Genomic DNA, 16,435 nt, shown 5'->3' with positions numbered 1-16,435 from the left:
GTTCAGCACACCGCTGTAACTTTACCTCTCGCTTCGCAACACTCTGGTGATGAGGTTTCTGAGGAGGAAGCTGCGCACCTAGATGATCCCTCTTCGGACGTGGAGGAACCCAAGTCTTCTCCTCCCTCCATTGACTTTCGCAAGGTCCTGGCTCTTTTCAGAGAGGTTTACCCGGATCATTTTGTTTCTGCTACCCCTCGCTCTCCTCCATCTGAGTTTTCGCTAGGCATGCAACCTGTTAAGTCGGCCTATACTAAGCTCGTCTTTGCTAGATCCTCTAAGAGAGCTTTAAGAATGTTAGGGGATTGGTTGCAGTCCAAACAGCAACTAGGGAAGACTTCTTTTATGTTCCCTCCTACTAAGCTGACTTCTAAGGCGGGCGTATGGTATGCCACAGGAGAGGAACCAGGCTTGGGAGTCCCTGCCTCTGCCCAGGCTGACTTCTCAAGTTTGGTCGACTCTCCACGTAGATCGGCTATGAGGCGCTCTAAGGTCTGCTGGACCTTTTCCGACTTAGACCACTTCTTAAAGGGTATATTTCGTGCCTTTGAGATTTTCAATTTTCTCGACTGGTGCCTGGGGGCCTTGAGCAAGAAGACTGCCCCTGCTGACAAGGACTCAGCCATGCTTATAATGTCCTGTATGGATAAAGCAATTCGGGATGGGTCCGGCGAACTTGCATCAATGTTTGTTTCAGGAGTACTCAAGAAAAGGGAACAACTTTGCACTTTTCTTTCTACTGGCATCACCTCTTGTCAAAGGTCTCAGTTACTTTTTGCTCCGCTTTCTAAGTTCCTGTTCCCCGAAGAGCTTATCAAGGATTTGTCTGCGGCCCTTATTCAGAAGGACACTCATGACCTTGTGGCCTCTTCAGCTCGTAAGGCTAAGGTTGCTCCTTCAGTTCCCAGAACTTACCGCACCCCAGTGGCCGATACTCCTGCTACAAGATTTATTCCGCCCTTTCGTGGCAGAGCCCCCAGCCGAGGAAGTACCCGTCCAGACTCTTCCAGGGGCAGGTCTAGGAAAGGTCCCAAGACTTCAAAAGGCAAACACTGACTCTCCTCCTCTCCAGACAGCAGTAGGAGCCAGACTCAAGACCTTCTGGCAAGCTTGGGAAAGAAGAGGTGCAGACGCCCAGTCTGTCAAGTGGCTAAGGGAGGGTTACAGGATACCATTCTGCCGCAATCCCCCTCTGACCACTTCTCCCATCAACCTCTCTCCCAACTACAAGGAAAAGGACAAGAGGCTAGCGTTACACCAGGAGGTGTCGCTCCTGTTACAGAAGAAGGCAGTGGTGATAGTCCGGGACCATCAATCCCCGGGCTTCTACAACCGTCTCTTTCTGGTGGCCAAGAAGACAGGAGGTTGGAGACCGGTGCTGGACGTCAGCGCGCTCAATGCTTATGTCACCAAGCAGACGTTCACTATGGAGACGACGAAGTCGGTCCTAGCAGCGGTCAGGCAGGAGGACTGGATGGTCTCGTTGGATCTGAAAGACGCTTACTTTCACGTTCCTATTCATCCAGACTCCCAACCTTTCCTGAGATTCGTTTTTGGAAAGGTTGTGTACCAATTCCAAGCCCTGTGTTTTGGCTTAAGCACAGCTCCTATGGTGTTTACGCATCTGATGAGGAATATTGCAAAATTCCTCCACTTATCGGACATCAGAGCCTCCCTTTATTTAGACGACTGGCTGTTAAGAGCCCCCACAAGTCGTCGCTGTCTGGAGAGTCTCAACTGGACTTTGGACTTGATCAAGGAACTGGGTCTATTGGTCAACTTAGAAAAGTCCCAGCTCATTCCCTCCCAATCCATCGTTTACCTGGGAATGGAGATTCGGAGTCAGGCTTTTCGGGCTTTTCCATCGGCCCCAAGGATAAGCCAAGCCCTAGAATGCATCCTGAGCATGCTGAAGAGGAACAGTTGCTCGGTGAGACAGTGGATGAGTCTAACAGGGACCCTGTCATCGTTAGCCCTGTTCGTCGAGTTAGGGAGACTCCACCTCCGCCCTCTCCAATTCCATCTAGCAGCTCATTGGGACAAGGATTTGACGCTCGAAGCAGTCTCTATTCCTGTCACCAAAGAGATGAAGACTACTCTCTTGTGGTGGAAAACCAACATCCTTCTCAAGGAGGGTCTATCGTTAGCGATTCAGATCCCCAATCTTCATCTCTTCTCAGACGCATCAGACTCGGGCTGGGGCGCGACCTTGAACGGACAGGAATGCTCGGGAACATGGAACAAGGAACAGGAAACGCTCCACATCAACTGCAAGGAGCTTCTGGCAGTTCATCTGGCCTTAATGAACTTCAAGTCCCTCCTGTTAGGCAAGGTGGTGGAGGTGAACTCCGACAACACCACAGCCTTGGCTTACATCTCCAAGCAGGGAGGGACCCATTCGAGGAAGCTGTACGAGATAGCAAGGGACCTCCTCATTTGGTCAAGAAGTCTAAATCTCACTCTGGTAACGAGGTTCATTCAGGGCAACATGAACGTCTCAGCAGATCGCCTCAGCAGAAAAGATCAAGTCATCCCCACGGAATGGACCCTTCACAAGAGCGTGTGCAACAGACTTTGGACCTTGTGGGGTCAGCCTACGATAGATCTGTTCGCCACCTCCATGACCAAGAGGCTTCCTTTGTACTGTTCCCCAGTTCCAGACCCAGCAGCAGTTCACGTGGATGCTTTTCTGCTGAATTGGTCCCATCTCGACCTATATGCATTCCCGCCGTTCAAGATCATCAACAGAGTCATTCAGAAGTTCGTCTCGCACGAAGGGACACGGCTGACGCTGGTTGCTCCCCTTTGGCCTGCAAGAGAATGGTTCACAGAGGTACTACAATGGCTGGTCGACGTTCCCAGGACTCTCCCTCTAAGAGTGGACCTTCTACGTCAACCTCACGTAAACAAGGTACACCCAAACCTCCACGCTCTTCGTCTGACTGCCTTCAGACTGTCGAAAGATTCGCTAGAGCTAGAGGCTTTTCGAAGGAGGCAGCCAGAGCGATTGCCAGAGCAAGGAGGGTATCCACTCGTAGAGTCTACCAATCCAAGTGGGAAGTCTTCCGAAGCTGGTGCAGAGCCAATGCAGTTTCCTCTACCAATACCTCTGTAACCCAAGTAGCTGACTTCCTATTACATCTAAGGAATGTGAGATCCCTTTCGGCTCCTACGATTAAAGGGTACAGAAGTATGTTGGCTTCAGTTCTCCGCCACAGAGGTTTGGACCTTTCCTCCAACAAGGACCTTCAAGACATCCTTAAATCTTTCGAGACTTCTAAAGAACGTCGTTTATCCACTCCAGGCTGGAATCTAGACGTAGTCTTAAGGTTCCTTATGTCTCCTAGGTTCGAACCTCTCCAGTCAGCTTCCTTCAAAGACCTTACTCTCAAAACTCTTTTCCTCGTCTGCCTTACAACAGCTAAAAGAGTTAGTGAGGTTCACGCCTTCAGCAAGAACATTGGGTTCACATCCGAATCAGCAACATGTTCTTTACAGCTCGGATTTTTAGCTAAGAATGAACTTCCTTCACGTCCTTGGCCTAGATCGTTCGAAATTCCTAGCCTTTCCAACATGGTGGGTAACGAGCTAGAAAGAGTTCTTTGCCCTGTCAGAGCTCTGAAATACTATCTTAATAGGTCAAAACCTATACGAGGACAGTCAGAAGCCTTATGGTGTGCAATCAAGAAACCTTCTATGCCTATGTCCAAAAACGCAGTTTCGTATTATATAAGGCTTCTGATTAGAGAAGCCCATTCTCACATGAAGGATGAAGACCTTGCTTTGCTGAAGGTAAGGACCCATGAAGTGAGAGCTGTAGCCACTTCGATGGCCTTTAAACAGAACCGTTCTCTGCAGAGCATTATGGATGCAACTTATTGGAGGAGCAAGTCAGTGTTTGCATCATTTTATCTTAAAGATGTCCAGTCTCTTTACGAGAACTGCTACACCCTGGGACCATTCGTAGCAGCGAGTGCAGTAGTAGGTGAGGGCTCAGCCACTACATTCCCTTAATCCCATAACCTTTTTTAACCCTTCTCTTGAATGCTTTTATTGTTGTTTTTTTGGTTGTTACGGTAGGCTAAGAAGCCTTCCGCATCCTTTTTGATTTGGCGGGTGGTCAATTCGTTCTTGAGAAGCGCCTGGGTTAGAGGTCCTTTAGTATGGGTTGCAGCCCTGTATACTTCAGCACCTTAGGGTTGTTCAGCCTCCTAAGAGGAACGCTGCGCTCAGTAAGGAAGACGAACTTATTAAAGGCAGAGTAATGGTTCAAGTCGACTTCCTTACCAGGTACTTATAATTTCATTGTTATTTTGAATAACTGATAATATGAAATACGGGATACTTAGCTATCTTATAGTCATGTACACTGGTTTTCACCCACCTCCCTGGGTGTGAATCAGCTACATGATTATCGGGTAAGTTTAATATTGAAAAATGTTATTTTCATTAGTAAAATAAATTTTTGAATATACTTACCCGATAATCATGATTTAATTGACCCACCCTTCCTCCCCATAGAGAACCAGTGGACCGAGGAAAAATTGAGGTGGTGTCAACAAGAAGTACTGCAGTACCTGGCCACAGGTGGCGCTGGTGAGTACACCCCCTTCTAGTATAGTGATCGCTGGCGTATCCCTTCCGTAGAATTCTGTCGGGCAACGGAGTTGACAGCTACATGATTATCGGGTAAGTATATTCAAAAATTTATTTTACTAATGAAAATAACATATTACCATTTGTTTGATGAGTATCACTGATACTTATTCAAATATTAGTGTACGTGACCCGTAAAAACTGCTGGATATTGGGGGAGAGAGAGAGAGAGAGAGAGAGAGAGAGAGAGAGAGAGAGAGAGAGAGAGAGAGAGAGAGAGTATGCATATTATTACTGTATTATTATTACTACTACTACTAGCTACGCTATAATCCTAGTTGGAAAAGCAAAATGCTATAAGCCCAAGGGCTCCAACAGGGAAAAGTAGCCCAGTGAGGAAAGGAAATAAATAAACGATATAAGAAGTAATGAACAATTAAAATATTTTAAAAGCATTGAACAGATATTGCATATATAAACTGAAAAAGGACTAATGGATTTTGCTTTTCTTGCTTATAAGTAATTGAACCACCAGGAATCCATCTGTTATTATTATTATTACTTTCTAAGCTACAACCCTTGTATAAACCCAAGCACACTTAGATATTCAACCCCTTCCCCCCCCCCCCCTGCCTCTTTCCCTTCTACAACCAGCTGGTTCGTCAATTTATGGAAGATTGGGGTATCCCAGTGTACATCTTGGGGTACCCCCTCTCACGAGGGTATGACTACTTTCCCCCCTACCCGAGGGACCGGGAGAGACAGAGTAGCCATACAATTGGCAATGCCACTTGCGTGACAAGATTATATACGAGGGTAAGTCAAAAAGTTCCGGGAAAATTTAAATCTACTCTTTATTTAAAGATATTCCAATATCATTTTTCTACACATCTAGAATCTGACTCTATACACTTTCACAGGCACTATTTCCAACTCTGAAACTCTTCCTTATAGAAATTTTGGGCCTTTCCATTAAACCATGTTGAAACTGCATATTTAGCAGCATCCAGAGATTCAAACCTGACTCCTCTTAAGTGTTCCTTTAGTTTTGGGAACAGGAAAAAATCTGAGGGAGCTAGATCAGGACTATAGGGAGGATGTGGAACAGTTTCCCTCCTAAATTCTCATAGGACTTCTCTTGCAAACCTTGATGAATGTGAAGGTGCGTTATCCTGATGGAACAAAATTTTGCGGTGACACTTCCCTCAAGGTTTTCAGTTTTTGCAAAACCCCTTTGTAGTAGTTCTCGGGGATTGTTTTTTGTCCTTCAAGGAAATCAATCAAAATCACTCCTTTGGAGTCCCAAAACACTGTTGCCATAACCTTCTGAGCAGATCTCACCAATTGGAACTTCACTGGTGCAGATGAACCTCTTGGTAACCATTGCTTTAATTGAATTATACTTTCTAGGTCATATTGGTGGATGCAAGTTTCATCTACAGTAAAAATCCTGTTATAAAACTGATTCATTTGATTCAAGCTTTGTTAAAACTGCGAGAGAGTTCAGCTCTTTAATGCAGATGGTCTCCGCGCAACGCTTTTGGGACCCAACGTGTTGAAAGTTTACTCAAACCAAGATTTTCAATATTAAACTTAGCCGGTGATCATATAAGCTGTCAGCTCTGCTGCCCGACAGAAAAACCTAAGGACAAAATACGTCAGCGATCGCTATACAGGTAGGGGGTGTTCATCAACAGCGCCATCTGTCGAGCAGGTACTCAAGTACTCCATGTAAACACAGAACCAATTTTCTCTCTGTCGTGCCACCGGCAAGACCTACTAAATACGCTGTTGCTTACTGGATTGATTTTCACAGATTTTGGTGAAGTACTCATTTCTAGTTATTAGCTTTCGCTTTGCAGAGGTTATCTTCAATACTTCCTTGCATTCTTTGATTGAATTTTGGATTATTTGTTGACGACTTGGATAGATTTTGAATTCCCCTTTGACTAATTCAAGATGGCTGACCCTTCTCAAGTCCCTAAATACAGAAAGTGTAGTGCTAGGGACTGCTCAAGGCGTCTTCCGAAGGCCTCTATCGATCCGCACACCATTTGTTCCAATTGTCGGGGTAAAACCTGTCAATTGGAAGATCGATGTGAGGAATGCGTTGGGCTTTCGGAATTCGATTTTCTCGAATTCCTGAAATATTCACGTAGGCTAGAGAGAGATAGAGTCAGGAGAAGTTCATCTCGCTCCGTTGATTTTTCCTCTCCCCATGCCCCACAACCGATTCCTTCCCCTGTAGTGGTTGCTCCTGATCCCCCTATGGTAAGCAGCTCTTCTAGGAGAAGGACACTCCAAAATCAAACCACTGTTCTCTAGTCTTGGGTAGTGCCATAGCCTCTGTACCATGGCCTTTCACTGTCTTGGGTTAGAGTTCTCTTGCTTGAGGGTACACTCGAGCACACTCTCCTATCTTATTTCTCTTCCTCTTGTTTTGTTAAAGTTTTTATAGTTTATATAGGAGATATTTATTGTTGTTACTCTTCTTAGAATATTTTATTTTCCTTTTTTCCTTTCCGCACTGAGCTATTTTCCCTGTTGGAGCCCCTGGGCTTATAGCATACTGCTTTTCCAACTAGGGTTGTAGCTTAGTAAGTAATAATAATAATAATAATAATAATAATAGCACTCAACAACCTTCGATGGCGGATATGATGCGTGCCATCCAGGCTCTGGGTGAGAGAGTCGAGTCATTGGCGAGTGACCGTAATCAACTCATGGCAGACGTCAAGGAGTTGAAGGGTAAGAGTGCAGTGGGTAGTGACAAAGTGAGTGGAAGTGTTGTGGAAAGTGTTAGTGTTGCGCTTGAGGGTGCGTCTGTTCGTGCCTGTCGTCCTCCCAGTCCGGGACCTCTTGCAAGCTCCCAAGCCCAGGGGAGAAGCAATGTCGTACGACCAAAGGGTTCGACAGGCTTTAATCAGCGGACAGACGTTCCCTCCGTGGTTTCGGACGTATCTTACCAAGATCGCCCCACCCACAAGAAGACGAGAGAGCCCATTTATTCCTCGTCTGCGGAAGATGTTTCTCGGAAGAAACAATGGACCAAGGTCTCACGACCTCTCAAACGCAAGGTCCCTTCCGCGCAAGTCCAACGGCCCAGTTGTAGCCACTGGGTCAGTTCGGACTCGCTGCAGTCTTCCGATGACTGCACACCTCCTAAGAGAGGCAAAGCGGTACCGCAACAGGCAGTAACACCGTCTGTTGCCGCACCTGCTACTGTAGACCCTAAGTGGGCTTTGCTGCAGACCATGCAGACACAGTTGTCATCTTTAATGCAGGACTTTCGTGCGGAGAAGGTTGACGCTGCACCCGTTAGCCTACAACCAACCACGGTTGTGCGTCCAGTTGACGCTGAGGCTACCTTCTCCCGCACTCCAGCTGTGAGAGTCCCGCCACCCATGCGCACTGTACCCTGCCAGCCGCATGTTGACGTTCGCCGACGCACGGAACCCTCCGTTGACGTCCGCGAGTTACAACAACAACAACCTAAGTGGTTTTGTTTTGACGCGGTGCGTCAACCTCCGCAACCCACTGTGGTTACCCCTACTCGCCCACAGCAGACTAGACAGTCGGGAGTAGACGCTTTGCGCCCCCGCGCAGCTATGGTTGTTGCCAGCTCACAGACTGACCAACAGTTCCATGACGTTGCGTCCAGTGCAGTCACGTATGCACCCGTGCTGCCGGACTCAGCTGACCAGCCAATGCCTACTCCTTTGCCGCTTCCTCCTCAGCATTCAGACGATGGACTCTCTGATGATGACGACGCTGCACACCTTGACGACCCGCACACGGACATCGACGAACCCAAGACCACGCCTCCCTCCTTAGACTTTAGGAAAGTACTTGCACTGTTCAAGGATATGTATCCCGATCAGTTTGTTTCTGCGGCCCCACGCTCTCCTCCATCTGAGTTCGCTTTAGGCACGCAGTCATCCGCGCCTGCCTTTACGAAGCTCGTCCTCGCCCGCTCGTCCAAGAGAGCTTTAAGGGTGTTGGGAGATTGGATGCAGTCCAAAAAGCACCTGGGGAAGACAGCTTTCTTGTTTCCCCCTGCGAAACTCGCTTCCAGATCGAGCGTCTGGTATGCCACGGGAGAGGTTCTCGGCTTGGGAGTTCCTGCCTCTGCCCAGGGCGACTTCTGAAGTCTAGTAGACTCTCCCCGCAGGCTGGCCATGAGACGCTCCAAGATTTGTTGGACTCCTTCAGATTTAGATCATCTGATGAAAGGAGTGTTCAGAGCGTTCGAAGTGTTTAACTTTTTGGATTGGTGTTTGGGAGCGTTGAGCAGGAAGACCTCCCCTTCTGACAAGGAAACTTCCATGCTCATTATGTCCTGCATGGACAAGGCCATACGGGACGGTTCCAGTGAGCTTGCGGCTTCGTTCGTTTCCGGGGTCCTCAAGAAACGAGAAAACCTTTGCTCCTTCTTGTCAACTGGAGTAACACAATGTCAGAGGTCGGAGCTTATGTTTGCTCCTCTCTCGAAGTGCCTTTTCCCAGAGGAGTTGATCAAGGAGATTGCTGCCTCCTTGATTCAAAAAGACACGCATGACCTAGTTGCGTCATCTGCACGCAAAGCCACCCCTTTGCCTTCCGTGTCTAGACCCTGGTTGGATACTCCAGCGTCAAGATTCATTCCGCCCTTTCGTGGCAGAGCCTCCAGCAGAGGAGGGGCTCGTGCCGAAGGGATACGTGGGAGCAAGAAGAAAGGTACCAAGTCCTTTAGAGGCAGAGTCTGACTGCCACCTTCTTCAGACAGCAGTGGGAGCCAGACTCAAGAACTACTGGCAGTCCTGGGAGAACAGGGGCGCAGATGCACAATCTGTGAAGTTGCTCAGAGAAGGGTACAAGATCCCATTCTTGCGCAAGCCCCCTCTAGCAACGACTCCCATCGACCTCTCTCCCAGGTACAGAGAGGAGGACAAGAGACTAGCTTTGAAGCAAGAGGTGTCTCTCTTACTAGAAAAGGGAGCGGTAGTCAAAGTCCGGGACCATCAATCCCCGGGCTTCTACAACCGTCTCTTCTTAGTGGTAAAGAAGACAGGAGGGTGGAGACCGGTGCTAGACGTCAGTGCTCTGAATGTCTTTGTCACCAAGCAGACGTTCACCATGGAGACGACAAAGTCTGTTCTAGCAGCGGTCAGGAAGGAAGACTGGATGGTCTCTTTAGACCTCAAGGACGCTTACTTTCACGTCCCCATCCACCCAGATTCCCAACCTTTTCTAAGGTTTGTTTACGGGAAGGTTGTCTACCAATTTCAAGCCCTGTGCTTTGGCCTAAGCACGGCGCCTCTTATCTTTACGAAACTGATGAGGAATATTGCCAAATTCCTGCATTTAGCAGACATCAGAGCCTCCCTCTATTTGGACGACTGGCTTTTAAGAGCTTCGTCCAGTCGTCGCTGTCTGGAGAATCTAAAGTGGACTCTAGATCTGACCAAGGAATTGGGTCTCCTGGTCAATATGGAAAAGTCCCAACTGGTCCCATCCCAAACTATAGCGTACCTAGGGATGGAGATTCACAGTCAAGCTTTTCGGGCTTTTCCGTCGGCCCCCAGAATAAGTCAAGCCCAAGGATGCATCCAGAACATGCTAATGAAGGACCGATGTTCAGTCAGACAGTGGATGAGTCTGATAGGGACGCTTTCATCACTGGACCAGTTCATTACGTTAGGGAGACTGCACCTCCGTCCCCTTCAATTTCACCTGGCTGTTCACTGGAGAAAGGACAAGACGCTAGAAGCGGTCTCGATCCCTATTTCCGAGAAGATGAAGTCATCACTGACTTGGTGGAAGCACAACATCAACCTCAGAGAGGGTCTACCCCTGACTGTTCAGACCCCCAACCACGTTCTCTTCTCGGACGCATCGGATACGGGCTGGGGTGCGACATTAGACGGTCGGGAATGCTCGGGCACCTGGAACTCGGAGCAAAGAGCGTTACATATCAACTGCAAGGAGCTACTGGCAGTTCATCTGGCCTTGAAAAGCTTCAAGTCCCTCCTTCTAGGCAAGGTGGTGGAGGTGAACTCCGACAACACCACGGCCTTGGCGTACATCTCCAAGCAAGGAGGGACCCATTCTATGAAGTTGTACGAGATCGCAAGGGACCTCCTCACCTGGTCAAGAGATCTAAACCTGTCTCTAGTAACGAGGTTCATTCAAGGCAACATGAATGTCATGGCGGACCGCCTCAGTCGGAAGGGTCAAATCATCCCAACAGAATGGACCCTTCACAAGAATGTATGCAAGAGACTTTGGGCCACTTGGGGCCAACCTACCATAGATCTCTTTGCAACCTCAATGACCAAGAGGCTCCCAAATTATTGCTCGCCGATCCCGGACCCAGCAGCAGTTCATATAGATGCCTTTCTACTGGATTGGTCCCATCTAGACCTTTATGCATTCCCCCCGTTCAAGATTGTCAACAAGGTACTGCAGAAGTTCGCCTCTCACGAAGGGACAAGGTTGACGTTGGTTGCTCCCCTCTGGCCCGCGAGAGAATGGTTCACCGAGGTACTGCAATGGCTGGTGGACGTTCCCAGAACTCTTCCGCTAAGAGTGGACCTTCTACGTCAGCCACACGTAAAGAAGGTACACCCAAGCCTCCACGCTCTTCGTCTGACTGCCTTCAGACTATCGAAAGACTCTCGAGAGCTAGAGGCTTTTCGAAGGAGGCAGCCTGGGCGATTGCTAGAGCAAGGAGGACATCCACTCTTAGAGTCTACCAGTCGAAGTGGGAAGTCTTCCGAAGCTGGTGCAAGTCGGTATCAGTATCCTCAACCAGTACCTCTGTAACTCAAATAGCTGACTTCCTTTTATACCTGAGGAAGGAAAGATCTCTTTCAGCTCCCACTATCAAGGGTTACAGAAGCATGTTGGCAGCAGTCTTCCGTCACAGAGGCTTAGATCTTTCCAACAACAAAGATCTAAAGGACCTCCTTAAGTCTTTTGAGACCTCGAAGGAGCGTCGTTTGGCCACACCAGGTTGGAATGTAGACGTGGTACTAAGATTCCTTATGTCAGAAAGGTTCGAGCCACTTCAATCAGCCTCCTTTAAAGATCTCACTTTAAAGACTCTTTTCCTCGTCTGCTTAGCTACAGCTAAAAGAGTCAGTGAGATACACGCCTTCAGCAGGAACATCGGATTTTCATCTGAAACGGCTACATGTTCTTTGCAGCTTGGTTTTCTAACCAAAAACGAACTACCTTCTCGTCCTTGGCCGAAATCGTTCGATATTCCAAGCCTTTCTAACTTGGTTGGAAATGAACTAGAAAGAGTCTTGTGCCCTGTTAGAGCTCTTAAGTTCTATTTGAAACGAACTAAACCTTTACGAGGACAGTCAGAAGCTTTATGGTGTGCTATTAAGAAACCTTCTTTACCTATGTCGAAGAATGCAGTTTCCTATTATATTAGACTGTTGATACGAGAAGCTCATTCCCATCTGAATGAGGAAGACCATGCTTTGCTGAAGGTAAGGACACATGAAGTTAGAGCTGTTGCAACTTCAGTGGCCTTCAAACAAAACAAATCTCTGCAGAGTATAATGGACGCAACCTATTGGAGAAGCAAGTCAGTGTTTGCGTCTTTTTATCTTAAAGATGTCCAGTCTCTTTACGAGAACTGCTACACCCTGGGACCATTCGTAGCAGCGAGTGCAGTAGTGGGTGAGGGCTCAACCACTACATTCCCCTAATTCCACAACCTTTTTTAATCTTTCTCTTGAAATGTTTTTTATTGTTGTTTTTGGGTTGTCCGGAAGGCTAAGAAGCCTTTCGCATCCTGGTTGATTTGGCGGGTGGTCAAATTCTTTTCTTGAGAAGCGCCTAGATTAGAGGTTTTGATGAGGTCCTTTAGTATGGGTTGCAACCCTTGATACTTCAGCTCCTAGGAGTCGCTCAGCATCCTATGAGGATCGCGAGGCTCAGTAAGGAAGACGTACTTAAAAAGGCAGAGTAATTGTTCAAGTCGACTTCCTTACCAGGTACTTATTTATTTTATGTTTGTTATTTTGAATAACTGCTAAAATGAAATACAAAATACTTAGCTCTTAATAATGTAAACATGTAATGCTGGTCTCTACCCACCCCCCTGGGTGTGAATCAGCTTATATGATCACCGGCTAAGTTTAATATTGAAAAATGTTATTTTTATTAATAAAATAAATTTTTGAATATACTTACCCGGTGATCATATATTAAAGGACCCTCCCTTCCTCCCCAATAGAGACCCAGTGGACCAAGGAGAAAATTGGTTCTGTGTTTACATGGAGTACTTGAGTACCTGCTCGACAGATGGCGCTGTTGATGTACACCCCTACCTGTATAGCGATCGCTGGCGTATTTTGTCCTTAGGTTTTTCTGTCGGGCAGCAGAGCTGACAGCTTATATGATCACCGGGTAAGTATATTCAAAAATTTATTTTATTAATAAAAATAACATTTTCCATTTAGAATTGAAAATGCAGAACTAGGGGAGATCCCAGTCTCATTAGCTATCATATTAATATTAATCCGACGATCTTCATCCACTGGATTCTTCACCAAAGCCACGGTTCTTTCATTTGTTGCAGTCGATGGTCGTCCATTTCTTGGGTTGACTTTGAGGCCCTCCCGACCATCCTTAAATTGCTTTATCCAAACAACTGGTGTAGATGGAGAAAAAGCTCCATAAACTTATTGCAAACCTTCAATAATTTTGCCTGATTTCCTATCAAGCTTGGTCAGGAACTTGATGTTATCTCAGATCTCACAATTTAGATTTTCCATGGGCTCAATAAGTTACTTTTCTGAAGCAGATGTTAACACCACGGTAGCAAGAGGATGACTTGAGTTAATTTGTTAATATGGATCACTACATCACAGATAATTGTTTATCAAGTAATTGGGTTGTTTATTCTTGTGTAAATATATCATTCAACAATTTTCTTGGAACTTTTTGACTCACCCTTGTGTGTATATATATATATATATATATATATATATATATATATATATATATATATATATATATATATATATACATATAAATTATATATATATATATATATATATATATATATATATATATATAAATTATATATATATATATATATATATATATATATATATATATATATATATATATATATATATATATATATGGATATATATATGTTTATATATATACATATATATACATATACATTCTATATATATATATATATATATATATATATATATATATATATATATATATATATATATATATATATATATAATAAATATTAGTTAGATAGATGGATAGATATAGTAAAAATGCAAATTGTTTACATTTCTTTATTTGCAATAATTACTTCTTTAACATGAAATAAGAGGGATTTGATAAGAAGGATTTTAAATTATATATCTCAAGTTTCATTGCATATATGATATAGTTTTGCTTAAGCTGTCCCCAGTTTCAATCCCATTTGCTATTAAATACCAGAAATTTGTCACAATTGCTATAAAATTGAATGTTGTTTCTTTAAAATTTCTATTCATTAAGTCTCATTTTGTTTTAAGATGTCCACAAGTCAAGTCGTGGTCACTTTAAAATGTCTGCAAAGGTTTTGCCATGTTATAAAGTTATTACATTTTGAAGTATTTTAGTTTTTTACCAGTTGAGGTTGTGAGGGTTTGCCTGACAGAGAAACGGTGTGGGTTCAGTAACCGTTGAATCGGTGGAAGCCATTATTTCTCCATCTTTCATCATGACCAGGTTGTCATTCATATCATATACCCTCATCCTTGTACCTGTGAATAATAGAGGTCAATTAGAGATAGGTCTTTCACATGTTTACAGATCCGATATATTAGGTGTGTGAAATTTAATAAAGAAAATGGATTTCGACAATTGAGACGTTTTAAGGGCTCTAAGAGACCAAGCGGAAATAAATCAAAATGATGGGAAAAACGTGTTTGAAAATTGCCAATTTTCAAACTTTCATATCTCGGCGATTTATTAACGGATTCTAAAAGGTTTTGGAGTAGCCTGTATATATACAAGTACCCTTTTATTGTGAAAATAAGAATGTATCTAGAAGATACTGAAGCAGCAAAAAATAGCACTTTGCCTTAGTATCTTGAACATAGATACCCAAGTACCCCAGAGGTGGGTGATCAATCATTTTCTTTATGGATTTTTAAATAAACTTTAGGGATTTTAGATAATAAAAACTAGAAATACACTTGATAAGTTTATAAGAAAATTAAATACAGACTTGCCATCATGGAACCAAAAGCTTACCGTTCATTATATCTCTGCTGATCTTAAGCATTGCCATTTTCTGCGTGTCAGTCTTGGGTTTTGCCAGACGATGTCCTGGAATCTTTTGACAGCTGTTCAGCACATCAGATTGTGGCAGAGGTGGTTTGGGTGCGAGGTACAGAAGGCCATCATCCCCTATTCCATAAAAGTAGTGTTCAATCCTCTCTGAAAATAGTGTGTAAAAAAAAATGAAAACATTAGAAAACTTGTGCTTTGTGTTGGTAAAGAGTTTTCAGATTGTTTACGCCAAAAACTCCTTACAAAAACACTTCTCTTTGCCTTCACACCTCCTAGCACAGCCACCCTTTCTCCCTTGCCTAACTCAGTCAAGCAACCACCATGGTGATTGCTCGCGAGTGTTTGGAATCTGTTGACCGTCGGAGACGTTAGCTACTTGTATATCCACCGGGTAAGTATATTAAAAAATTTATTTTAAATTGAAAATATCATTTCAGCACTGTCGCAGCCTTTTGGGATTTTCGGCGACAGGTGATGCATACTGCCTATGTGGGGATATGGCCTTACAAGGTATCCCAACTGTGTGAAAGTTGTAGATTACATCCTCCTCTTTCCCACCTTTAACACATATACTGTATACACAAAATCCTGATCGGATTTCGTCTGTACCGTATCACCCTCAACAATTAGAAATTTACTATAGCTGCCTCTTAAAGTTAACTTCTGCAATTATACCTCATCATCTTACACCATTACAGCGGACCATTATAAGGTATCCGCTATATATGACTTCCTTACACTGTTCAACACTACATACCTCATGTCATTTATGCTTTTTGTCAATCAACTTACCAACTTCATTCAGGACATCACAGTATCAGCATAACTCTTTTTCCACTTTTGAGCCCCAAAAGGTCATTCATTTGTACCCCTGACCATAAGCAAGCATTTATGAAGGTCAAGAGAGCTAACTTCACCCCCTGTCCTTGCACCCTTCTACCAACCCTCGCCGTGGTCCAACAAACAGACGCCTCATGCCTGTATGGCCTCAGCTATGCCCTACTTCAAGACTCTAGCGGTGGGCAGATGTCTCGTTCAGTGTGTCTCATTTTCTCTTAGACACAGAAACTCGCCATGCTAAAATTCATGATCTTTACACTGTACCAAAATGAAGAGCGATCTCTCCGTCTTGGGAAGAAGTTTTCATGAATCCTTGATTTTTAGATCAGGAGTGAATTGATGGTTATGTATTGGGTCAAGATAATTGGAACAGAACTAGAACATACAACATTGTATTTCTTTACAGTAATTTACTTTAGTCGATGCCCATCATTCTCAAACTTTGGACAGTGTTGCATTAATTCTAAAGTTTGTTTTATATTTTTTTTTTATTAATATTTTTTTCCTGTTAGATTCGGTAATACATAAACTACAATGCAGGTTATCTAAATATCTGAATGACATTTCCTAGATGAATATAAGTTTTAAGTTTTATTCCACAAAGAAATCCCTGGGTTTACCTGTTTTAATTATGTAGATTGCGTTTGGAGTTTTCTGAAGCGGTGTTTGTCTGACTGGTGTACTAGAC

General features: G+C 44.5%; 1 protein-coding gene and 1 long non-coding RNA gene across 2 annotated transcripts in view; one reads left to right on the top strand and one right to left on the bottom strand.

Moving 5' to 3' along the window:
* LOC137629105 (uncharacterized) overlaps window positions 1–16,435 on the top strand; it is an 87,445-nt gene that overhangs the window by 4,314 nt on the left and 66,696 nt on the right. The gene's annotated exons all lie outside the window — the stretch shown is intronic.
* Window positions 14,063–16,435, bottom strand: part of LOC137614633 (uncharacterized) — a 3,232-nt gene continuing 859 nt past the window's right edge. Inside the window, exons 2-4 of the mRNA XM_068344334.1 lie at window positions 16,368–16,435; window positions 14,869–15,054; window positions 14,063–14,375 (exon numbers count right to left, since the gene is read on the bottom strand). The exon at window positions 16,368–16,435 is cut by the window's right edge and continues 85 nt beyond it. Coding sequence (XP_068200435.1) covers window positions 14,236–14,375; window positions 14,869–15,054; window positions 16,368–16,435 — 394 coding nt within the window. The 3' untranslated portion in view covers window positions 14,063–14,235. The remainder of the gene's footprint in view (window positions 14,376–14,868; window positions 15,055–16,367) is intronic.

Source organism: Palaemon carinicauda, chromosome 2 (genome assembly GCF_036898095.1).
Source record: "Palaemon carinicauda isolate YSFRI2023 chromosome 2, ASM3689809v2, whole genome shotgun sequence".
Classification (NCBI taxonomy): Eukaryota; Metazoa; Arthropoda; class Malacostraca; order Decapoda; family Palaemonidae; genus Palaemon; species Palaemon carinicauda.
The sequence above is the reverse complement of the archived record's forward strand: the minus strand, read 5'-3'. Positions and strand labels throughout refer to the sequence as shown.